The sequence below is a fragment of the Acanthopagrus latus genome, chromosome 14, assembly GCF_904848185.1.
Source record: "Acanthopagrus latus isolate v.2019 chromosome 14, fAcaLat1.1, whole genome shotgun sequence".
In the NCBI taxonomy this organism is placed as follows: Eukaryota; Metazoa; Chordata; class Actinopteri; order Spariformes; family Sparidae; genus Acanthopagrus; species Acanthopagrus latus.
The window spans coordinates 17966112-17991713 of record NC_051052.1 but is presented as its reverse complement, the minus strand read 5'-3'; the positions used below and the strand labels follow the sequence as shown (position 1 = coordinate 17991713).

The 25602-nt window shown below is 43.5% G+C and overlaps 1 protein-coding gene and 1 long non-coding RNA gene across 7 annotated transcripts in view; both read right to left on the bottom strand.

Moving 5' to 3' along the window:
- Nucleotides 1–25602, bottom strand: part of LOC119032215 — a 1052400-nt gene that overhangs the window by 840337 nt on the left and 186461 nt on the right. The gene's annotated exons all lie outside the window — the stretch shown is intronic.
- Nucleotides 1–25602, bottom strand: part of LOC119032171 (ankyrin repeat and BTB/POZ domain-containing protein BTBD11-A) — a 180088-nt gene that overhangs the window by 37839 nt on the left and 116647 nt on the right. For all 3 annotated transcript variants that reach the window (XM_037121058.1, XM_037121057.1, XM_037121060.1), the window contains exon 2: nucleotides 16923–17072. In XM_037121058.1, coding sequence (XP_036976953.1) covers nucleotides 16923–17072 — 150 coding nt within the window. The remainder of the gene's footprint in view (nucleotides 1–16922; nucleotides 17073–25602) is intronic.

The window sequence follows — 25602 nt, the reverse complement described above, 5'->3', positions numbered from 1 at the left end:
AGCAGCTGCAACATCTAATTATTGTGTCTCTCTCTGCTACATTACAACCGATGTACAATGAGCAGGGTCGGTAAAGGGATGAATGCGTTCACCAATGTTAATGATTTCAGTGCATCAAGTAATTATAATTATAATCTTTTCACCTCCAACTCCTCAGAAACAAAACCACAGACGTGCTAGCAGCTCTGTAAGGCTATACGTTAGCACAACGGAGCTAAATGCTAATGTTAGCATGGCGACGGGCTCATCGGGCCCACCTACATTCATGGACTACGAGTGATGCAGCACCGTCTAAATCACGGCATTATAACAACCATAAATTGAGGAAAAAAACATGATTATATTTCCCTGCTTGATATGTAAATAAACACATAAATCACTGGGATGTACACAATGTTTATAACACAAAGAATGATTGAATTTAATGTGCAACATTAGCTGAAATTTCAAGAGGAACCAGGTACTTAATAATTTGTCATAGGCAGTACTTCATCACATTTATAAAATGTCTCCTGACTCAAAACTTATAAAATTGAGTCATTTTATAAGGAAGTCTGGGGATTTTCTCTCCCTCTTCATCTCCTTGCTGTTATTGACTGTTGTCACTTTGACTTATAGTATATAGGTGTTACAAAGTGTTCTGTCTGCTGTAGTGCAAAACATCTCAAATTGTTGTTAATAACTATTATAAGTTATCCTGACCAGAAAAACAAAAAAAAAGAGAACAGGAAGAAGAGACAGGAGCGTATGAGTAAGAGAAAACTGATGTGTTTTTGAGTATAAATTCATGCAAACCTCTTCCAGTAGTAACCCAAAATAAGATTATTAATCTGAAATTGAGCATTATATGTCACTTTTACAATCTGCATGATTACATCGGTACTTTTCGGACCATGAAAGCCAATGAGAGAGGCTAACATTAGCTAGCATGCTACTGTTGGCAGAAACTTAAAATTTAACATTGAGTTCTCACTGAAGAGTGGATGATCACTCGTTTAATCTTCCACTTGCATTTTTGATTTTCTCACCACAGCAAATTGTTGCATCATGCTAAATGCCATTTTGTTTAAGTCTGCTTACCCGTGACATTATGTGTAAGTGGTGTCTGTGTGTCCTCAGCAAAGCCTATAAGTGTGAAGTAGATTGGATGGAGGTTAGTAGTTGAAGGTATTCAAATATAAAAGGGAATGATGTTTTCTTCGTATTCTGGCCAATACATAATAGCAGATGCACGGTTTGTTTTGATGTTTCCTTGTAGCTAATAATTCCCTCCTGACAAGTCATTGGAGATAAACTCTTGTCACGTCCACTCCAGAAAAAACGCTCAGACACTTTCTACATGTCAACACCTGGGAGGCTTTAATGGTTGTTTTCTCTTCTCCATGACAGCAGGTTAAGATCTCTCTGCTCAATCCATTATATGCTTCACTTCACAGTACATACCTTTTGATCTATAAATGGACTCCTCTTGCAACAGGTACAATGAAGCACAGTGTAATTATGTTTTCATAACATGAAGCCACAGGGAGCGTGTTTGATTTATTGCTCTTGGAACAGTTTTATTTGATGGAGAGTGATTTAAGCCCAGTGAGTTCTTACTGTGTGAGAAAAAAAACCTCAAACGACCCAAAACTAATTACCAGGCCAATTACATGCTTTGTAAAGTAATTAAATGTATGATTATTGTTTTGCTACATAAGGCTCCCAATAATACCAACTGTTGGTGCGACAACAAATAAGTATTTCAGTGATGATGTCAGGTTTTGTTTCCTGTATTTAAGGTGTACAGGAGTGGAAATAAAACACTGTTATTATGCTGACTTGCACAGAATTTGTAGTTTTACTTTTTGCCTCTTTTGCTATAATTAATCTGCACCAACTTTGGCTGATTTTTATCCTTTAAGTCCTGTATTTTTTTATTAAGATCTGTTGGTTCTCTCCAGTTTATTCTTCATCCACATGGCACAAAATTAGAGAGGAAGTGGTGGAAATAATTAATGGGAGTTGTGATAGTGTTTGGGTGCTCAGCATGGAGGCCCTTCTGGGAAAGGGAACGCCTGAATCCATCAAAAGAGCAAAATCGTTATGAGATGGATGAGATGCGTGGCAGCATTTGGGATCATTTTGTGTTTCGACAGCACTCTTTAATGATGCGTCAGGTCTCTTTTGCATCTGGAGACCAGCCTTTGAATTTGATCAATAACTTTAAGTAAAACACTCCAAACTCTGGCTCCTGACTCGGACAAGGTCAACATGTAATCCCGTACAAATAGAGCCAGCCATCAGGAGCGACTGGAGTATGTTGAAATTAAAGTTACTCCGAGCTTCATGGTGATCAACAGACATTCAGGTGCAAAACAAACACTCCAAAAGTTCTCAAAAATGATATCTATGAATATTTATTCCTGTAGCCTTAATTACAGAAGTGCAATCGACTGACTCTCGAAACTAAAGACATTTTCAAACACTTTGGATGTGTTTTGAAGCTGCTTGTGTGAAAATAAACTCAAAATAACTGGCATGAAAATTAAACAGAGAAAAATATTTCAACAAGTGAATAAAGTTGAATACTCAGCCTCTGTTTGCTCCATGTTTGGTCTCCACCATCTCCTGAGGGATACCTCTAGCTTTTTTAGCTGCTAAATGCTGAGCTATGTTCACCAGCTAGTCGCTAACTCTGTCTGTGGTTTTCTAATGAGCAGAGTGCAGTGGAGTTTTAGAGGTTTTTCACTAAAAAACATCTGTCTGCTGCAGCCGAGGATTCACTGAGAGCTGTGGGAGTGAGGATTTGCACAGCGCTGAGCCAAAGTTGCCAAAGCAACAGCCAATTTGCTCTCTTTGGCAGAGCTGCATCTCTGGAGGGGAGAAACAAAAAAGTATTGTTTTGTTTTTGCTGTCATGGCTGCACAAATAAAAGTAGCCCATAATTGTTAAAGTAAGACCAAATTAAACTGCTATATCATCTGGTATCATCTGGTCTGCCTCAAGAGACACAGGGATGGCCAAGACCAACAAAATGTTTGTTTACATTGGGAGATGGGATATTTTCCAGCATTTAATGTCTCAGGGATTAATGAATGGATGGTGGCTGGTGTCGATCAATGTGTGATACAATCTGATGCGGATCCTCACAAAAATCCAGATCAAACAGATTTAAATGTTATGGGTCGGGGTTCACACCATTTCAGATGGTATTGTTGCCATTGTGTGAAGTAAGGAGGGAAATAATTACACTGTAAAATCACCTCAACATGACCAAGTCAAGTACACTAATAGGTTGAAGTTGTCTACAACTTGTCATGCTTGCATCACATGCCACTACATAACCAAATGGTTAAGGGAACTGAGTCAGGGAATAATTACGCTGCAGTTTGATCCAGTGTTAAAACTTGGTGTTTCCCACACATTCACTTATTTTTTTTGGCCCAATGAGGAATATTAACAGTCCCAAAAGGCACTTTGAACATTGTGTTTCAAGATTTATATGTGTGAAACTTCTGGATTTCTTTAAGGAGACCTTTGGACAACATCAATGCATGTTTATGGTGCCAAAAAATTAATATATATGCGACATCAGAGATTCCCAGTCGAGTTTGTGGCAACAGAAATGGATGCTTTTAAGAAGACCTTGTTTATGGTGGAGAAACCTGCCACCTTAAACCAAAACATGATCTTTTCCTAAACCTAACCAGAACATAAGAACAACATTGTCAGGACTAGAAAAACATGAAGTCGCAATATATCTTTGGCTCATTTGGATCCCGTTCTCCTCAAGACATCCATGACTATACAAGGTGATGCTCGGGTACATCTGTCTGTGGGAAACACTAAAACACAAAAGATTATAGTTGCTTTTAATTAACATGGATGTCACCTCATGTTGAGCCTGGAATATTTCTTTTTCTACTGGAGAGAAAATGGTGATCAATGTTAAACTGAACAAATTAACATCGTCCTGCATCATCTGAACCTGTTGAGGATCACACACACTCACATGGTCGTTGTCCCTTCAGGGTGCTGGACTCGGCATATTTTGAGATTAATTAAGACTCTGGCTGGTATGAAGGATAATTGAACACACCACTTGACCAGCTGTGTTTGAAAGCAAATTGCCCTTAACTAAATTTAAAGTCAGCAAGCCTGTAAGCCTGTAATTCGAGCAGACAAAGTGACTTCTTCAAATCAAATGTGACCTGAGATTATCGCGTCTAGACAACTGTTGTGTTCCCTAATGGACGACTGAGACGGAAGATTCCTCCAGTGTCCTCCGACACGCTGTCATGGCCTATCGCTCCCCGAGGGCACAGCTGAGGACATTTAATCATCACTTGGTAATACGACCGACTCAGAGCTCCGCCTTCGGGGCACATTAGCAATTCCATGGCAACTATTAATCACATTCAATTACAGGACATGTCATCATCAACACAGAACTATAGCAGATAGTTTTACCAGCGCTGCTCGAGTGGGAATTAATCACCAGTGGGCAAATGTGAAGGCCGGCGAGAAACCGTCCGTGTTTGAAAAGACAAATGATTCGCTGGCGGATACAGAACAAAAGCTGGTTTTAAGACTCTCAGCTCAGTGGGTTTTTTTACGATCCAAAGACGCACTTTTACAGTAAAATGTAGCGAGGATGCAATCAAGAGGCCATCTGGACTCGACCTGTGAGCCAGACAGGAGCGAAATAAAAGGATAAAAATATGCAGCAAACAGCGGCGCACCATCTGCAAAGGTGTAAAGGAGAAAAGACCCCCACTGGTACCAGAAGTAAAGTGCCCTGCTGCATGTGAAGCACAATGATTCACTCATTTTGAAGCAACATACTGTATGTAAGAGCGATGTTCTAGCCATTATACTGAAGCTAAAAAATATGAAGTACTCCCAAGGCATGCTCACATGAATGACCAAGGCAGGAAGTATGAGAATAAAGAAGAAGAAAATATGTAAGACATGGAGAATTCGCTGGTTCAGATGGAACAAAGAAGATGCTGAGAATATCATCCATTAACTTCAAGAGATCCTCCTGCTGTGTGACGCCTGTTTCCTGCAGCAGCTGGTGAGCGTGTTCACTAAAACGCTGCGTTGACTCAGCTGCTCACCTGACACAACATGGCAGACAGACAGAGATTGGCAAAAAGCTGGTAAAGTAGAACAACTGGCAGCCGAAGATGCTTTCTTCGGCTGATGCAGATCAGAAGCAGCTAAAAGTGGAGAGAGCGTTGGACTTCCATCAAGTTCCCAGGAAGAGCGCCAGGCTTCAGAGCCAATATGACAGAGTGGCCAATGTCACGCTGTTCCTGACCTTTTTCCCCCATTCCCTATAAACCAGTCGCTTACAACCCCCATAAAAAAAGCTAATTGCTCTGTCAGAACTGGATCTATTGGAAGAATCAAACTTTGAATTGTAAAAGTTAGTGAAGGCCTGAACTGAAGGTTAGCCAGCTCGGTTGGTGAAAGTCCATAGTGCCCCGAGCTCTGTGGGCTCCAACATGAGGAGGATATTTCATACTCCAGCCAGTCGTCAAATAAAATACTTACAATAATATGTTATACATCCTTTTCTTCTTTTATCTCCTACTGTAGTTTCTCAGAAATGTCTTCCTCGCCTGTTTTGCAGCCGTTTAAATCTAATTCTAAGAGATCGGAGAGACTGTGCTGTGGTTAACTTCAGGTGTGTGTCCACAGATCCACTAAAATGGATCAGACTCGATTGATCAGCTTTGTAGTCCTGCGCCCCTAATTAGCAGTCAGCTTAAATGTTTAAATCAGTGTAAACGTTCACTTGAAAACCATTTAAATGTTCCTTTAAAGTTTAGGTGTTGTACAGACACTGTGACTAAACTAAAACTTGGGTAATTCACAGTTTTCTAACTCGCTCACCGCACCACAGAGTCCTGCATCTCTGGAGGCAGGCACTTAAAAGGGAACACTTGAAGGCAGCATCTGTTTCACCCCAGGACGCCTCCAGAACAATTCCTTTAATATTTAGCCTAGTTTTGAATAACAAATGATCACCCCGTGTGTAAAAAATATTAAATTAGTTTAAAAATGTAAAGATCCATTGGGATAAATCTCCATTTTCTTCTTCATGTGTTAATTTACGGCGGGTCAAACCTGTCAGGGTCGCTCGTTTACCCCCCCGTCCTCTCAGAGGGACACTGACTAAAGATCTGTAACAAGGTCCAATGATGCAAGATGCTGCAAACTATGATGAAACGCCTTGTTTAAGGTGTTTGTTCCTGCATTGTTTCACTGGCGCTGCAGACACCATCACAACTCTTCCTGTCTGTCCGATCATTACGTCGTGCTGCAGCAGGACTGATGACTGAGCAGAAACACGGGAGAAACCCCCGCGAGTGTGCCAACCCCGAAAAAAAAAAAAAAAAGCTTCGACGGCTCATTTGTTAAAGTCTCAGGGATCCCTGGAATAAGTTCATTAACAACCATCGTGTAAAAATAACACGAGACCCCCCTTGATAACGACTTCCCGTCACTCTGGAGAGGTTTCTGCGCCGCGTGGCTTTATTGCGTCTCATCATCCCCGGTCTTTAGTTCTCTTTCCAGACAATCTCCAGTTTGTGGAAATGCAGCAGGAGATTACACAAACTGTCTCTCCCGCTCTACTGTCATCATCTTTCCTGCAACTCACAGGAGGGGACTTCTAAATGGATGCCACTTTATTCTGTCTAATGGCTCTTTTAGGGACTTTAATGGCTCTTCTGTGCAGATCTGCAGACACACTACTGCAGACTGCTGCAGTGTCTAATAAATAACTTCTTCTACGTGTGGTCTTGATTATCCGCTGTATCAAAAATGTGCTCAAATTGTCCTGCGCCATTCATCTTTCATACTGTGGGCTTATTGTAGTCCTCCCTTTTTTTTTCTTTTTTTTTTAAGAGGATTTGCTTCTAAATTACTGTACGGCCAGTGATTACTACCTGCTGCTAACTAGAGCGCTGCAGCAACAGAATCAGAAAGTACTTTATGTAAAAATAGGTGTGCTGGTTGAAGAAATAAGGAGTTATGAAGACAAAATGTGACTTTACAGCAGAATATATTCACTTAATGAGTCCACAGCAGGAGTGTGGGGAGAGTAGTAACAGAGCTCGACCTGAACTCGCCTGGCGTTCTGTTTTTTTACATCCAAACTCGGCTTGAATCGTTCTCCTTGATATACTTGAAGTCTAAAAACATTCACCTTCATCCATGTTTAACTTGTTCAAATCTCTCCTGACCTTGAAATGTTTAAAATGCACACACTCCATATAAGCGCTCAGTAAAAAAACCCCCTCCGCTCGGTCTTAATCCCACCTCATTTGAGTCTCACAATAACGCCGTATTAAAGCTCCGGCGTGTTGAATAATGAGTCGGTGATGAACAGGCCTGTGTGGAGAATAATACAGCCCTTGATGAGAGAAGTTCAGTCAAAATACCAACAAGCTATTAGGCCATTTTTGTGAAGTCCCCTTTCATCAGAGCGTCGCTGTGAACAGTCGTCGCTGTTTGTCTCCAAACAGCTGCCCTTTTTCTTTTTCTTTTTTTTTTTTCCTCCCTGGGAACAGTGAGGTGAGAACTAAGAGCAGCCTGTTCAATTCACCGCCTTATTACCCCAAAAACTTCCATTAGCCTTCTGGGCTCAGTCCAAAACACTCAATTAGTGAGTGTGCATTATCTCCCAGCAGCACCGCCGGAGAGTCGACGGTGTGATGTCCGTCTCACTGCGGCGGGACTTTGGGTGCAAAGTGGATGTTAACCACGGATAACGTCAGCCGCTGCAGAGAATCGGGCTCGAGTATCTTCAGCTCGCACATGTCAGGCTGATGGGTCATAATTATTAATGAAGAACATCTGCCTGTGGGTGCTGTACCTCTCTGAAGAGGTGTCACACACTTGAACGATTACACATGCCGCCGCGGTCCGCCTCATTGGAAATGCAATACGTTCAATGGACTTTAATTAGAGTCCAAGAGCGTAGCAACGGCATGATCGAATGTCCACATCGACGGGAGGCGTAAACGGAGGCGCTGACCTTCTCCACAAACAGGAAACAAAGTAATCCCCGCTTAATTTCCAATAACAGCAGGACGGCGGTGATTAAACTCGAGAGTGCTCAGTCAGTGAACCTCTCGAGATCATGATGAGACAGAATCCTGCAGCGTTTGACGTTGTGTAATCACCTTAGTTCGAGTTGGTCTGATTCTGTAAAACACAGATTGTACAGTTTGTTTGGCCATGATGGATCTGTCTTTAAACGAATCTTTGGCTCTCCTTCGTTTTTTTTTTTTCCCTGCTTGCCAGACAACTTCCCATGTGATGCGTTCTCAGTTGGCAAGGAAACTGCTGAGATCTCAATCCACCGTCCCGTCCTTGCTCTCCTTTGTTGTGCCGTAATTGTGCACCAGCTTTTAGAAATGATGTCAATGGATGATGGAGGAGAACAAGAGCACACAGTGAAGTTTTTGAAGACTGAAGGTTAATAACAAGTCCACGAAGGCAATGTTGATACGTGTGTCCTTACTGAAGACTGTACTCACATTGTATTTACAGCTGGACATGGAGTTTAGCTGGGAAGATTAAGATTTTCTGGCAACGATCTCTCAAAATGTGAAGCAAAGGTTACAGACCAGGAGCTTTATGTAAACCAAAAGACACCAGTGGATGCAAACAGTCACAAGTTCACAATGACGCGCAAATTTCTGTGCAAACACAGAAAAGAGCAAAAATTAAAGAGACTGGAGGAAAATAGCAGTTGACATTCATGTCTGAATGTTTCCATGTTTCAGTATCTTTGGAGAGTTATGAGGGTTTAAACATCATGTATCTGTAATAACTACGGCTGCACAGATTAACTTTGACCTGCTAATAACCAAAGCTACGTGCATTTAGCATTCTGGGAAGTCCTCACTGAACAGTTCCCTCCAACCTGTGTTTGAATCCTGTCTCTTAAAAGTAGGTGCACTGCTGTGAGTGGATGGAATATAGTCACTGATACACTGAAACATTTACTTTCATCCATATTTTGCTCGCTTGAATCTCTTTTGACCTTGAAGTGATCAAAAGTGCTTTAAAGCTTCAGCCTCTAAATGTCTGACGATCCCATGAGTCCGAGCGCTTTGGCCCCAGAAAACGTGCTTTTACATCCTCCTTCTGAAAGATGCTCAAGTCATCCCATCAAGCGGCTCTTTAATCGATATTCTAATCTTTTGTCGGGCTGCGCTGAGCGTGCTACGAGCGAGCGGGATACTGTGGCAGGTGTCGAGGGACGTTAAACCATTATACAATAATGAATCCAGCGTCGCGTAATTACTGCGGCGTGCAGCAGCGGCCTACAAGATTTTCCAGCGTTTGTCTTTTGTTGCGAGATGAAGAGGTGTGTGTTGTGTTCCGTCTGGTGGATTGCGAGGAGGGCTGTTTGTGTCAGCATGCACTCGCTGTCCTCCTAAAGGTGCTGCGGGACAGATAAGGGAAATGGCGGCACCCTGTTCCAGAGGCTGAATGAGCCAGGCGCCCCTCTTTTAGAGCCAAGTCAACATTTCTTTCTTCTTTATTTCTTTTTTTTTTCCACGAGCACCGGTGTCTCCGAGACGGACAGACGTGAGGGAGTGAATGGCACTGCAGACATCTGAGAGGACGGGGAGACTGAAGCGGAGGAGACAAAATGACAGCGGGAACCTTTCCCAGCGCGTCCAGATCTGCTTTGACGTGTCCATTAGAGAGACACTGAGAAGGACGCGAGGGCCAAACGGGAAAAAATGTAACAGAAATCCAAGCTTATACTTAAAACCACATTATCCTGTTTACTGCCTGGATGCTGTTTTTTATTTTTTTATTTTTATGAGCTTTTATCAACTTATAAGAAAATAAGTCTGACTGACTCATTTCTCTCTGTCTTCCTCGCCTATCACCCGCGCTGAGAAGTAGGTCAGACTGTATGAGATTAGGAGAAGATGATGCATGGCGAAGCAGCACAAGTATTTTAACTCTAATATAATGAAAAACGAGAATAGCACGGACGGTCTCGAGGTGAAACGCAACACCTTCCCCGCGAATCTCCTCGGCCCCGGCGAAGCCATTATCTCAGCTTCGGATTGGCGAGCGCGGGATAATGGAGCAGAGACGATGGGAAGGTGGTCTGAGTCACGGCTTTGAAAAGAAAAATGGGTGACGTTAATGAAATCTTGGGAGAAGATGAGGCGATATTTTTCAATAATGATTCATCAAGAGAATAATGCTTGTTTACAGGGTTAGAAATGTGTTTGCACATGTGCAGCCCGGACAGAGAAGAAACTGTTCCTGGAAAAAGAGAAACAACCTCCCGTCGCCGGGTAATTTTCTGTACCCTTTTCAAAACCAGTGCGCAACTCCGACAGCTCTGCAGCCAGAGAGGGATTCCTCAATTTGTGAAACCCACTCAGCCCTGAAGAAAAAGGAGCCCTCTCCCTCTCTGCCCATGCACAGTGGAATACACAATGACTCATATTTCATGCCGGTTATTGTCAAGCCGGGAAAATACAGAGCGAGCGATGCCTGACTGTCTAAAAGAGCACGGCACTGTGATAAACACCAAACATACTGCAGCGTCACCGAACTCGTAAATGACAATGAGGTGTTTAGCCGGTGAGTGAAAAAGAAGACAAGGTGACGATTTGGCGCATTGAGCTTAAAGTTTTTTATTTTTTTATCCTCTAGGTTTTAGTCCTGGTTGACTCGGTGCGGCAAACGATCCCCGAGCTGTCGGCTAACACGACAGAAGCTGTGCTGCAGAGCTGCTGCGTCTGTTTACAGGGCAGAAGAACAAACTCACATTATTTTAATAAAGGAGGAACCCGACTTCACCTCGAACACAGCGGCTGCACACGGTACAGCTGGTTGGCTTGCAGAGGAGTTTGGGGGAGAGCAGCTAACGGCAGACGCCTTGTTTCTTTACTCGCTGCAGAAATTGATTTGCCGTCAAAAACTACTATTGTCCTGTTGAAGTGCTGCCATTCATGAAGCAGCAGCTGTAGGAAATAACAGCACTACTATTATCAAAACACACTCATGCAGGACTTTTTTTTTTGGATAAGGGGCTCAAATTAGCGTGTCCACCCATGTGTCCAATTTCCAACGGCAGCAATCGAAGCTGCGTCCGATAAACCGCAGAGTCATCTGGCCTGTGAATGAACGAAAGCCGATTGTTTCGTGTCCCACTGAAGACAAAAAGCCGCCAGTTAGTGGACGTTCGTTGGGTTTGTGAAAGGGGCAAAATCGATCCGACTGACGGGAAGCGAACAGCAAACAGGGAGAATTACTTCTTGCGGATCCAACCTCAACACATACTGTGAATATTCACCTCCGCTGTGTTGGAAACACACCCAGCCACAGGAATGGAGGGCCCCATTGTTAGAGGCCTGCACTGTATTACATTACAGCGTTTATTTGCCCAGCGGCTGCTCTCTGACCTGCCGGACAGACGAACTGCCTCCCTCTGTCACACCTGGTCACAATATGTCCGTTTCAGCGCCTACAGATTCCCATACGCCACACAGGGAAGTTCTCCCGGAGCATCAGCTGCCATCGGCGATCCCTCCTCGCTCCTGACAAAGACATGACATACGAGCGCGGCGGATAATGGCGACCTCGGAGACAAAAGACTTATTTCTCCACCTCAAGAGAATGAATTTATGGACGTAGTGATGAATGTTGCTCTTCAACAGCCTCTTCTATTATCTATTAATTACCAAACAAGTCGGCTGTGAAATTGCCCTCACAGACGGCCACTTCTCTTTCAGGCGATCTTGTTTATTCTTCAAACATCGAGCTAACGGCTCAGAATTGATTCCAATTTAAACAATTTGAATATGTTGACGCGGAGCAGGTTTTTGAAGGCTCGATGCCGTCTGACCGTGAAGCACCTGCTTCCTGTCGTCTGCTCGTTGAAGGTCTCCGCCGTGATGTTAGAGGTGGCGCGTGTAACACTTTTATTAACGTGTCATTAGAACGTCATTTCTCATTACGAACATTAGCGTCATTACCGTGAATCAACCAGGCGACCAGCGAGACGACCCGGGAGCCTCGTCTCTGCATTAAACATTGAATGCAACGAGCGATGCGTTCACTGACACAGATCGATAACCTGATTTCTAACATACAACAACAGGAAATCTGTTGCCTTCAGGCTCTGCAGTAATTACAGTATTTATTTACAACACTCATCTATTCTGGTCTCACCGTCAGAGCGACTCACATGAACATCTCAGCGTCTCTCTCACAAACACTTAAAATTAGTTCAGGATGACTTGAAAGTTTTTTTTTTCCTTTAATGTGACGCAGTGTTTGTAGGAGATGTTCAGAGTGGATTAGCGGTGACTAAATTCAGCTCTGACACGGTGTGAAACCAGAGAGAGCAGGATGAAGTCAGCCGGCTGATATCAGGGAGATTCAAAAAAACAGGACTGCCGCATAAAATCAGTCACACCCTTTTAATATTTTTATAGTCTTTATAGTTTTACTTTATACGAGGAAACTCCTCGTATGTGTAAACTTACGTGGCAATAAAAGCGATTCTGAGTTTCAAATACTTGACTGACTCTCGCAGCGCCTCAGTTTTTATTCTTGCCGTCGAGTTGCCAAAATCCACGTGAGTAATGACGGCAGCTGAGAAAAACATCTGACATGCTCATCGAATTAAAAAGTCGTCACAATGACCACAACTTCAAAACAACACCGGGAGAAAACACGAAGGTTTTCCAGTTGAAATAAACACAATTTATATTTTATGAAGCGTAAATATTCACCTGAACAGATGCTACACCTGAGCACCAGTCAGAGATATTATGACACATGCTATTTGCTAGATATTTATACATATTTAAACACGGAGGAGCATTTGCATATTTCTAAGCCTTTTTTCTTTCTATGTGTCCTTGAACTGAACTGTGATCCCAGTTTCATTACAGCGCGAGGAGCCGCTCAGCAGTTACATCTAACTGGTGTTCAGGCATCTTCATAACGTGTTTCAAGGTGCACATTTAGCACCTGGTTCCGATGGAATTGAAAGCTGCTGTTAACAAACGTACACAAAACCAGCGCGGTGCATTAGCAGATCACTGCGAATGTCCCTGCTCAGATTGTGTTCTTGTATTTTTAGCATCTACACACATTTGTTATCTCTGTATTTTAGAGATAAATCAGCGCGGCTCTCCCCTGGAGGTTTGTTTTTTTGTTTTTGCGGTGTACTCTTCATTGGGTATAAACAGTAAAAACATGTTCATTATATTTTCCCTCAGACCACCATGTTTTTCAATTTGTGTGCTAAGGAGAGGACAGTTTTCTACAAAAAAACAAACTCGCACTCCATCCGTCTGAGATGTAATAACCACTGGAATCTGTCTTATCCACAACGTGCTTGTAGGTAAATTGGGGCCTTGTATCTCAGACTGATATAGAATAGTAGAGATTATCTGAACAACTAATCTGCAAAATCATCTTTAAAAGAAACTGAAACAAAACAGATGATCGTGCCCAATCTTAGGACATTCCCTCGCTGTTTCATGAATTTCACTTTTTAATAGAGTCAACAACTTCCTTAAACTGTTGGGTACTGTAGTTTTCAGCAGACAAAGCTCAAAGAGGAGTAAATAGTGCGTTTATTTGCAGATGAATTCACATTCGTTGCTCTTCAGAGTATTTCCAGCGTATGCGTGTTGGATTTAAAACAAATTACTGTAAATGAAAGAACATAGCGACAGTGTGGCTCACTGATGTGTTGTTAAAAGTTTCTGGGCAACACTGGAGCTGGAATGACATGAAACATTGCTAATTTTGATCTTTTTTTAATTTGATTTATTAGCGTAAAAAATCCTTAAATTGATCAGAGAAGCTGATACACACAAGCTGTAGTTCAGATCACAGGCAAACTGCTCCTCCAGGTTGTTACACCTGCTGTGGATGAAAAGAAAGCGTCTGATTTGAGCCTCAGAAGTTCTTTGAAATCTGCTCCCAAGTTTCCGGCACAGGCAGATGGTGGAACATGCTAAAAGCGACACCGTTAATGCAATAATCATACAGTCGGTGAGCAGATTCACACTCATGTTAGTCAGCGAGCCGCTCGCTGTAGATCAATCTGTTCACATCACACAACATGTGGAGGAAATCATGCCACAGAAGCCCCTGAAATCCACCGAATGACTGCGAGCGGTTGGCAGTCCGCCGTGTTGGCGCGCCACATGTTAACCTCTGGCAGCGTTTGGACGGGCCGACCCCGGAGGTGAGGAGGCCCAGCTGAGGCAGCGCGGCGCGGGGAGTCAAACACACGGTGCATTAAACAGGAATCAAACAGCAGCCTGTGCTGCTTCTCCTGCCTTCTGATCCGAGTGTGTGGCGTTCTGTTCACACATGCTAATGAGGCTTTAAAGTGTGAGCGGAGTGGCAGCGAGCTGGTGAACATAGTGGAGCGTTTAGAGGCTCAAGAGTGGGAAATATACCTCGGTGGGTGGTGGAGACCAAACCTGAGCTAAAAAAAAGAACTTATGGTGGGTTTAAAGAGGATTTCACAGAGTCAAGAACTTTCTACTGGTTAGTTTCTGTCTGTTCAGCTACAGCAGCATCACCTCTCATGCTAAACTACCCAGATCTTACAGCCTACAGCTTATATTCATGTAGCATAAATGGAAGCATGTCGTCAGCAGGGAAACGGTTGGATCGGACGTTTCTGCAAGCAGCTTACTGTGATCCATAAGTAGAGCTGCAGGGATGATAGATTTTTGTAAGCTAACCTGGAAATTAGCACCAGCATGGTTCCCTTTACAAAAAGCTTTTGGTATTATTATTATTATTATTATTATTATTATTATTATTATTATTATTATTATTATTATCATTATTATTGAGGAAGTTTGTGATGCACGTTTTGTTCAGAGACATAATCTTTACATCTGCTTTGATCGATCTACAGATTGTTGCACTCAACTTCTAAGGCTCATTTATGTCGTACTACACGGAGACCACAGAACAAGAGGAGGTTTAAAAAACTGTTGTGCGAGTCGGTGAGAAGTTTCAAACATCTGTATGGTGTCACTTCGCCCGCGCACAGAGACAAAGCGTTACTGCAGAACAGCTGGGAGGAGATTGGACGGTGGTGAAGGAAAAGTGGAGGTCAAGACTGATTTGACTCTGAGAGGCGCCCTTTTAACTTAACATCCACGACTGTGACAAAGCAGCTTGAGACGGCGTTTACATGAAAAGACGGCAAATTGTCCCTTTAATCGATGATGCAGATTGACCTGCCGGCGTGTCGTGCGCTCCGAGGTCGAAACAAACATTCATCCAGGACAAACTGTGCACGGACGCAAACACGCAGCACACAGAGCGCAGATGTCTGGGAGGGACAGGATGATCTAATATGTGACTGTGGAGCGGACGAGGACAGGGGTGGAGGAACGGGTGGGGGCGGGGAGGTGTCGGAGTTAAAGGTGGAGCCCTTTCTTTCAAGTGCAGGTTAAAAGCCTCGGAGGCAGCGGTGACCTTGGATTTAAAGGTCTCAGAGCGGGTTTCACAAACAGGTGTTAGAACAGCTGTAATAGAACAGTTCCCGGCCGTGGCGAGGTGGAGGAGGAGGCGGGGCGGGGGAGATGGATGAGGAGAGGGGTGAGGGGACAGTAGAGATGCAGTGGGTTGGGCTCAGACCACCATGACAGCCCACAGGGGACGGGGAGGGGGGTGCATTCCTTCACTCTGATGGGGCCATTTGGCACGCGGTTATGGAAATAAGTCCTCGAGCAGATCAGTTTTAACGTGCGTGACAATTGTTGCAGCATTTATAAAAAGCACAGCGGCGCGGCGGTCATCAAACATTAGCGTCTGAGGGCAAAAAAAACAAAAAAAAACCAGGGTCGGGCCGACGGACGACACCGGCATGCATCGAGTACTGAGCCCCGTAAGATCCAACGTCGCGAAGACAATGTCCCTACAACTCTGAAATGTATAAATAAATAAATGTGTATCATCTGTGATCGTCTTGTGTGCAGACAGAGGTGTAAAAATAAACCAAAGAACAAAAGCTGAAAGTAGATTCTAATCAGTTTCTCAAACATTTTTGTTTGCATACATAAAATGTCAGAGGGAGCGACGAAATGTCATCCGGTAACACCGTGTGCATGTGTGTGTGTGTGTGTGTGTGTCAGAGGTCTCTGCAGCAGCTTGTCTTCATTTTTTCTGCTCCAAAAACCTCATTTAATGGTGATTTTTTTTTCTTCCCCATAGTGACTCAATATGTTTTCCAAGTTAATGAGAATTACGAACGTCTCTGCAACATCGTGCTTTAATCGGCAGTTTGTCTCGTCTTTATCAGGGCGGTAACCTCGGTATTTATTTCTTTTTCTGTAGTATTTTAAGTCCAGTGTGAAGGATTTACGAGGATTAAAGGCCAGAAACGTGATAACATATTCATAATCACAAGCTCATTAGTGTAGAATCACTTCAGAACTTGTTGTGTTGAGCTAACATGAGCTAACATTTACATTTTCTTTTTAATCTCTCTCTCCATGTGTTCAATGTTGCACCTCCATGTTTCTACGGTAGCTCAGAACGGACAAACCAAACACTGACTCCAGAGAGGGGCTTCTACATTTTATACCTTTTAAGCAGCCATCGGGGAGGGTGAAACGAGGAGTGCTCAGTTGGTTTCAAACGCCACTAAATACCGACCACTGGACCTTCGGGTCTGCTTATAAAATCCTGCTTTATTCTTTTTATATTTCTTGGTTTAACTATGGAGGAATAAAAAGAAACAGGGTTCAGGATAGTATATTGAATCTTGTGTGTGCTGGAAAGAGTAAGTTAGCCTTGAGGACGTGTTTCTGCCTCAGGAGTTGTGAGTTCGAGCATGTCTTGTCAGTTTCGGTTACAGTCCTCACAGCATCGTGACCTCTTGTACTCACTCAGTTCTGCGATGCTGCCCACCCTGGTTGCGAGCAGCGACTGCTCCAGCGTGCGGAGCTCGGCCTGGGTGTAGCCCTGACACTCGCTGCCCCTCCCCGAGCGCTGCTGGTCCCGGTGCAGGTTCAGACTCTCCGGCAGGCTCAGCACGCCTGCAACACAGCACAGAGAGAGAGAGTTAGAAGAGGCATGAGGTCACAAACAGGAACAGAAAAGTTCATCATTTCACCTTCTTACTCAAATCTCTCACACAAACTTTCCTTTCAATTATTCAGAGCGGAGCTGGTGAGCTGGATGAAAACCCCCCCACATTAATTTCACACTGCTGCCGCAGAGCAAACATTAGTTTAAATGATTAAACACAGAGACACAGTCACAGGTTAACAGCATTTTGTACTGTACATCTTAATATAAACTGAAGGTCTCAGTGAATAACGCTGATTTATTCAGCCTCCTGTGGTGTGTTCTTTCACACGTAAGGTTTATTCTTAATATTAAAATGACACGGCTCTTAAATGCAGAATCGAGAACATCTTTGAAAGTAAATCATCTACATGGTGAATCTTCTAGCCTCTCTTAGTTTCTCCTACTCGAGCTCGAGCTTTGTGCAGGTCTAGAGTGACTGGATCTCACTTCCTGGCTGTATATGCAAATACTTTACACAAAAAAAGGAAATATATTTATATGTAACTTTTGCCGAATGAACAAGAAGGCCTAAAAAGTTCAGAATTTGCTGTATGCAGAGTTTCTCAAAGTTTATACAGGTTCTCCTAACACAACAAGAGCCAAAATTGAGAGTTTTCTAAGGAAGCCTGGTGACTTTTTCCACTTTGTTCCTCAAAGAAGGAAGCGATATTATGCACCGTTTACTGGATTTTTAGAATTTGACATATTTACAGTCAGTAGGTTAAATTCTTTATTGAGTTTTGTGTAAATGGTGAAATCAGTTGAGACATTGTGTTCAAACAGCTGCTAGGATGTAAACACGAAAGACAGACAAACTGACACTTTCTACAAGAAAAGACCTTGATGATTTATATTTAATGCCGAATTTACAAGAAGGAACCATTTACATTAACTTTGCCAAAGCCGCTTCGCAAAGTCAGTTAAGTTTCTCTTCATGATGCAACAACTCTTAAAATAACGAGATTTGAAAGGGAGTCTGGGATGTTGCTGTTACCAGTGACTTCCCTTCATTACTTAGTCCACGTCCATGACTTTCACACACAGACACACGTACACATGCAGCCCAGTCCTCGCTGATTAAAACAGATGTTATCTCATTTGAATAAGAAAGGTGTGACAGCGCACAGGTGAGGTGGCCAGCCACGTTTGTCTCTTCAGACCGTCGGGATGTGTGTTCTCCTCTCGCATCTTGTTGTGATCACAGGTGTTTTTCCCCGACAAGGTGCAGCAGATAATGTTGGCTCGACGCGATTGATCCACTGCGGCCAGGCTTTGTTTAGCTGCTGGAGAACGGCCTGTGACAGATGGGATATTGAGTTTTTTTTGTTTTTTTTTTCCTGCAACAGGAGAATGGAAAGCAACACCCCGCCGAGTGCTAATCCTAATGACACGGCGCAGGGGAATACGCCGTTTCTCAGCAAATTGTAATTACAAACATGGACGAGCAAAGTCAATTTGTCTGTGTGTGACGCCAGTAAGACAAAAGACCCACGCAGCGGATGCTGGAGGCTCGCTCTGGAGGAGTTTCCCCTCAGTGGACAGGAGCGCTCCAGATTCCTCCCACCATCGAATCTTCCCAAGAATTCCAGTACTCCCCAGTCCCTCGTCTTCCCACAGCCTTTCCGGGGAGGTCATCTTTATTTAGAGCAGCCAATAATGATCAGAGCAGCTTGTTGTCTATCGGCGACCAGCGCTGATGGAACAGCTGGTTTCAGGGCGTGTCTCAGATGGGACTCCTGAACAAAAGTGGATGGTTTTTTTGTTCTGTGGTGCTGAAGGCAGATTTCCCTGCAGGCTGTGATTCAGTGGTTTGACACTCTGACAGATTCATCGACATCTAATATCAGCATTTAAATGACTATATTTCAAAGCGCAGTTTGGAGGTACTTCAATCTCAAGGATAGACATTTACTCCATTTTGAAATGGCAACACATAGTCAAGACTTCTGAGCATCTTTTGACCTACAAGTCAAGTTTTCTGACAGTGAATCATGAAGCTGCAGTGGTTTTAAAGAACTCTCCAGTGATGTGAGAGTACAAATCACTATCCAGTATATGTGTCAGTGTCTGATTCAGATCAGCATGTGACTGATTGATTTGTACTTTCAATTAATGATGTCATATATAAGAAATGACCAGAGTTCATAAGCTTTAAGGGGGCAGCATCATCAGTGCCATTATCTTTGGCTGTAGCGACCAGGCCCCCAGGTAGAGCGCCAGCCTTTGGAAGCCAATGTAATCACATCACAGCATCACTGCATCCAGATTTCCCTTGTTACAACCATGAGAGCGGCTAGCAGCCGTTAGCAGGTAGCTCAGTTAGCCTTGAGGCTAAGTGGCCCTGTTAGCTGAATGGAGGGCGAGCTGCGACATCTCATGCAACACAACACATTCTGAGACTCGGCTACAGCCACACATTTATCTCAAATTCTGCAAGAAATTCGTTGGATGTTTTTTCTCAACAGCAGATCTTAAAAAACAACTCCCACTCCCTCTTGTGCCAGTGGTAAGTGTGTGTGTGTGTGTGTGTGTGTGTGTGTGTGTGTGTGAGTGTGTGAGTGTGTGTGTGTGTTTGTTAACCTCCACAAACAGTCTCCTTGAAGAAACCACGACCATCTAACAAGCGCAGACAAATCTGACAATCACGCAGCAGCTGGGCAGCTGAGCTGAAGTGAGATAGTAGCTCTCGAGCTCTCTTTCTCTGCCTGCACCCACTGCTCATCACCACCCGGTGCAACATGAAGGTCTTCAAGAAGAGGCAGAGATGAAGGGTAGTTTTCTTGAGGAGGCTCTGAAGGCCGCGCACTTTTGCACATGTTGTACTAACTTTACTATGTGTAAAGTATGAAATTACCTCACTTAAAACCCTCCACTGTGGCATATTAACGCCACTGAAGTTCAGTTGTTGCTGATTCACCATCCTGCACATACACACAGCTGCATTTGCATTCTCTTCAGGGTGTGTTTGTGGACACCTGATGGATGTAAGCAGCCCCCCCGCCGACTCCCGGGGGAAATATCTGGTTGATAAATGCTCCACCGTTCACCAGCTACTTTTCTAATTTGTCTGTTTGTCTTTTGCTGCTGTGCAGGTAGCGTACAACGGGCTTCTCGCACTGAAAACAGCTGCCTGGGTACGGCACTAACGGGAGGGGAGCTGCAGCATCCATTCACATCCTTTGTAAAGCTTTTCAAGCCATTGTTAAGGAAAATTAAAAGAAAATATCACTCACAGCAGCTTTACGGTTGTAATTAATTGCCTAAAGGTGATTTAGTTGGCTCTATCCAAGCCCAGTTGCCATAATGTCATTTTATGTCTCTACAAAGCAGGAAGACATTTACATCTCTACAAAACAAGTCATATGTGGTGCCGTAACAGCAAGATGAGGAGGCTAACAAGCCAGAGACCACTGTTCAAGATGGTGTTTCAACATTTATAAGTGTGTCAAACCACTGGACATGTTTGATGAGACGAGATATTTTTCAGTCTTGTTAATAGCAACAAAACCAGAAGTTTTTGACCACATCTGAGGATATTTTCCAGCCGTATTAGTGCCATTAAAATTGAGACCTCAGAATATTTTCCTGCTGTATTATTGGCAGCAAAACCAGATATATTTGAGGAGATTGTCTGGATATTCTCAGCCAGATTAGCGGCCACAAAACTGGATGTTTTTGACAAGACCTGAGGATTTGTTCCAGCAGTATTAGTGGCAACAAAAATGTATTTTCTTAATGAAAGATCTGGAAGTTTGTCAGCAGCATTAGTGGATATTTCTGATGTGATGTCAGGATATTTTCCTGACCCTAACCGAGTGATGTTGTTGCCTAAACCAGACCAGAACAACACTGTGGTTGCAACATAACACTGAAAACTGAACCTAGAGAGACATTGAAAGTGCAACTTAAAGAAATATAAAGTCTCAACACATCAGTGGTTTCGTGTTGGGCTGCTGAATCTACTCTGTGAATATCAATAAAGTCTTGATTTAATGACTTTACAGAGATAAACTGTGTTTTTCTTAACAAAGCGCTGGCGATCATGAGGGATTCAGGCAGCTTGTCTTCATAAAAAGTCTCTGAAACTGCAAAGTAAACAACGTCAGTTTTGCCCTGCTGAAATATGCTCGGCGAGGGAAACTGTCGAGGGGAAAGCAAAGCCCGGAAAAAGTAAAAGTGGAAGTTAAAATTCTGAAAGAAGATGGCTGACGGCAAATAGAAAAGAGCAGGCGTCCCTCAAACATCGGGTAAAAAGGAAGCTGTCAGTCCGGCTCCGTCTCCTGTCCCGCAGTGAAGCGCAGACATCTTCAGCGTCCTCTAATCACTGAAACCACATTGCCATCACGGCTTCCTGCGCTGGAGATTTTTGCACTTCTTTGTTTTTTTTTCTTTTAGTTGGGGAAACCGGTTTGAATAATTCACTCTGCCTTCTGTAATCTACCCTCCCCATCTTCACCGTCGACCCATCCAACTTTGTCCCCCCCCGACTTTAACTATTCTTTTAATATATAATACTTGGGTGCCAGGGAGGCCTTTACTGAATTATTCATCCCGTCAGATCAAGACATATAAACAACTCCGCGGCTCTCTCCCTCTTCCTCCCTCCCTCTCTCTCTCTTTGCCCACCTCCCACTTCCTCTACATGTTATCTCTCAATAACACTTGGCTTCTCCGGATGGAGAAAAAATATTTGATCCTGGGTGATGTTTGTGTAATAAACATCAGAGGTGAGGAAGAAGTCAGCCCGGCCCCGTGGAGACGAGGAGGAGAGGAAGAGGCGAGGGGCGAGAGGAGGGAAGCTGACGCAAACGTCTGATTAAAAAATGACAAGTGACATGAGACAGAAGTGTTTCAGGCGCGTTTTATAACCTCATATTTCTTGCGTCACCTCGATCTTCCCGTGACCTCCCAAGGCAAATTGAATGAACTCGGCGGTTTACTGTACACTCCAGAAAACAGCAAAATCCTATATAAAAACAGATATGATCCGCATTTTCTATTCACTGTCGCCTTCATATATCTATGGCTGTCGGGCGGATGAAGACGGAGACTGGGTCACGGGGATGAGACTACTTTAAAAGCTCCGAGCGGTGCGGCGAACCCTCTCGAGTCATCCCCGCAGAAATACTGCCGCCCGTGCAAGTCGTCATAAATAATGCAAAGAATATCGAGCTGCATACATACAACAGCTGTCTGTGTGGGGACAAAAGGTTTGGATGATTTATTTTGCAGGGAAACAGCAAAAACTACAAAAAAGGACCAGACTAAGATAATTAATAAAACCTTCACAGCTCGGAACAAAGATGCTACGCTTTGATATCATCCGGCTTTAAAGCTCACAGCTGCTGCTGCGTTAATGAAGCCGCTTCTCACCCTGGTTTGTGATGTTTACTTGAGCCTGATGAGTTGAAAATGGTTTTGAGAAGAAGCAACATAAACATGGCTTCTTATTTCTACTATGCTTTGGAGCTATTTAAAAAGTTGAAATTAGCTTGTTGCCTGACCGTGATTAGCAAATGTACCATCTTTAATTCTCCACTGGATTAAGGTTTAGAGTTACATAAAATTATGAGAATAAAACGCTTGAGGGGAGTAAACAACCCAGTACAGAAAAATAAAGAAGCTCAGCGCTAAAAATGACCTAGCCAACTCGCCAGACTAGCTTGTTAGCAGCTACCCTGCAAGCTCCAGTAGTTCACCAAAGAGTTGCGCCAGTAGTCACTACATCACCAATAACAGCTGATCAAGAAATAAAGAAAATCAATACACTTAGCTTTGCATTGATTATAAAGCTTCAGCTCGAGACAGTTTTCCTAGCTTAGCATGAGGACAGGAAGCAGCAGGAAACAGCTAGCATGGCTCTGTCCAAAGCTAACATACTTTTCCTCCCTACAACTAATTAATCATGAACAATGACATTTTGTTTAGTTTAATCTGAGTTTGATAAATGTTGGTACATGCATTTTTCATTTTCATTTGTTTACCACAACTTTCAGTATTAATTGCTATGCTAAGCTAACCACCTATTCTTAAAAACAAAATGCTGTGCTTGGTCTGGTTTTGTTGCTCTTTCCAGAAGGCAAACTCACTCAAACATCCCGTTGTGAGACAGCCTGTCAGATCAGTTTAGTGGACCGAGGGCTGCAAACCTTCCAGCAGAAATCATTAGTGTTTACTGAACCTTGATGGTGGCGGCTGTAAGCACGACCTGCCAGATTTGTTCTTTCTATCAGTGTGCGACCTTGTATCTTCTTCCCAGGATCTCAAGAAAACAACCGAGATTTCAGCCTCACGATGGAAACGTTTAAAAACGTATTCAGGAGAGATTGTGTTTCCCAGAACCACTCCATCCACAGAGGGACGTGAATCTGAAGTCCGAGAGGCGCCGAAGAGACTTTTATTCCAACTTCATCAGCAGTGCACACCGGGTGAAAGTAAAGTATGGTTTTGTACGAGGCTTTGAGGTGAACACTTCGCACAGCTTGACATTTTCAAGTCAGTCTATTTTTCCGCACACTTGACATAAGAGGCAAAAGACAGATTTCTATATTTGTGATTCACTTGAGTAGTCTTGTTATCCTTGTTAGGTTTTCTCTAACACTTCATCATAAATCATAAAATCATAAATATGTGGCTAGAGAGTTGGGTGCTGAGCCTGAGACCGACGGGAGGAGAGAGAGCTCAGAGGTTCATTTTTTACACAACTTTGTACACGTGAGGATCGACAGGTGCGTTGGAAAACACCACAGAAAAAAACTCCTGAACACTTTACACAACGCAAATTTATCTTCACTCCTGTTTATCAACCTGACTGCAGCAGCGATCCAGGAAGGTGATCTACTTAACTTTCAGGAGCGTAAAGTCGCAGAGAGGAGAGAGAAAAGAAGAAAGTGTGCGGTTGCTTGCTAACGTAAGCTAACAGCTAATAGACAGTGAAGTAATCTGGCTGTTTGGGGCTGATAAATACTGAGTGAGTAACCTGAATGCATCATGAAACAATCACTGCTGGTGAAAATGTGTCTGATGTGACTCAGGCAACTAAATGAAACGCACTGTTGTAGCTTTCTGTTGAAAAAATACAAAAATACAGAACAAAACTCTAACTAAATCTCACTTGTCATGAAGAAAATCCTCAGAACTGTGAACCGGTAAATGTTTTGGCATTTTTATTTATAAAATGCTTAACGATGGAAATAATTGACTAATCGTTTCAGCTCTCCAGAGGGCTCTCAGCTATTAACTGTGTGGAGTTACAGGCACTTTCAAATGTGACACCAGCAAGTGTGTGTGTGTGTGTGTGTGTGTGTGTGTGTGTGTGTAATTAATAGCTCATTACACAGACTTTCCTGTCTCTTGCACGAGAAAAGCACCATTTAAATCAGCTCTTTTCAGAAGAGAGAGAGAGAGCGAGAGAGAGAGAGAGAGAGAGAGAGAGAGTGGATCGTCTGCACTGTCTGAGATCAAGCTGAGGGCATAATGGGATTCGTGATCGATGTCGTCCCTTCACATGATGGACGGCCGATCCTTTCTGAACGGCTCCCACCACTCAAGAGCGAAAGAAAAGCTCACCCTTCCTCCTGAACAATCTCCTTGAGAGAAATTTCCCGTTAAAAGGCAAAAAAAAAACACTTTAGAGGAAATTACCAATAAGGACTAAAGTGTCACGACGAACACCGAATGACACTTTGATCTTCAATAATCCTCACGCGCTCTGAGCCTCGGCAGCTCTGCAGGGGACGTGACAAGGTCAACCGGGTCACTTTGAACCATCGACTCCAAGCATGTGCAGGTATGGCAGCACGCTGCTCCTCCTCCTCCTCTTCCTCCTCCTCTTCCTCCTCCTCCTCTTCCTCCTCCTCCCCATCTCGCCTCCCGCCTCCCTTTATATTTTCTCCAGGAATGTCCAATCGATTTGTCTGTGGCCGAGAAAAGTGGCTCTCTCTCTCCTCGTCGATGAGAAAAACTCCGCCGGAATATTAACAGGTAGTTGCCATGGCAACAGGCGACTGCTGCCTAACAGCGTAGTGATTGCCTGAGCTGGAAAAGAAAAAAACAAAAAACAAAAACGCTGCACTTTCTTTTCTTTTTTTTTCTCTTTTACTGTAAGGAAAGCACATACTCAAGGAAAAAAAAAAAAAAAAAACTATGTTGAGGCCCAGAGCAACATCCACATGGATGACCAGCCATGTAACAAAAAGCATCCCATCATGAGGGGGATGATTCAGTCGGGTAATTGCTGCATCTAGTATACCAGAGAGACATTTATTCTCTCATCAATAATGAATGAATGTACTCGGGACTCAGACCACATTAGCAGTGAAATGGCCAAAATGATTAAACGGCCGACCCCGACTGGCTAACTGCAAATGTCAGGCTGTAGATCCACGACCCAGCTGTTGGTAGAAGCCCGCAGCGCTGAGAGGAAACTGCTCCGAGTGGACGCGACTCGGGTTTCGCTACGGTCCCACTGTGCATTCACGGCGGCGGTGTGAAGGT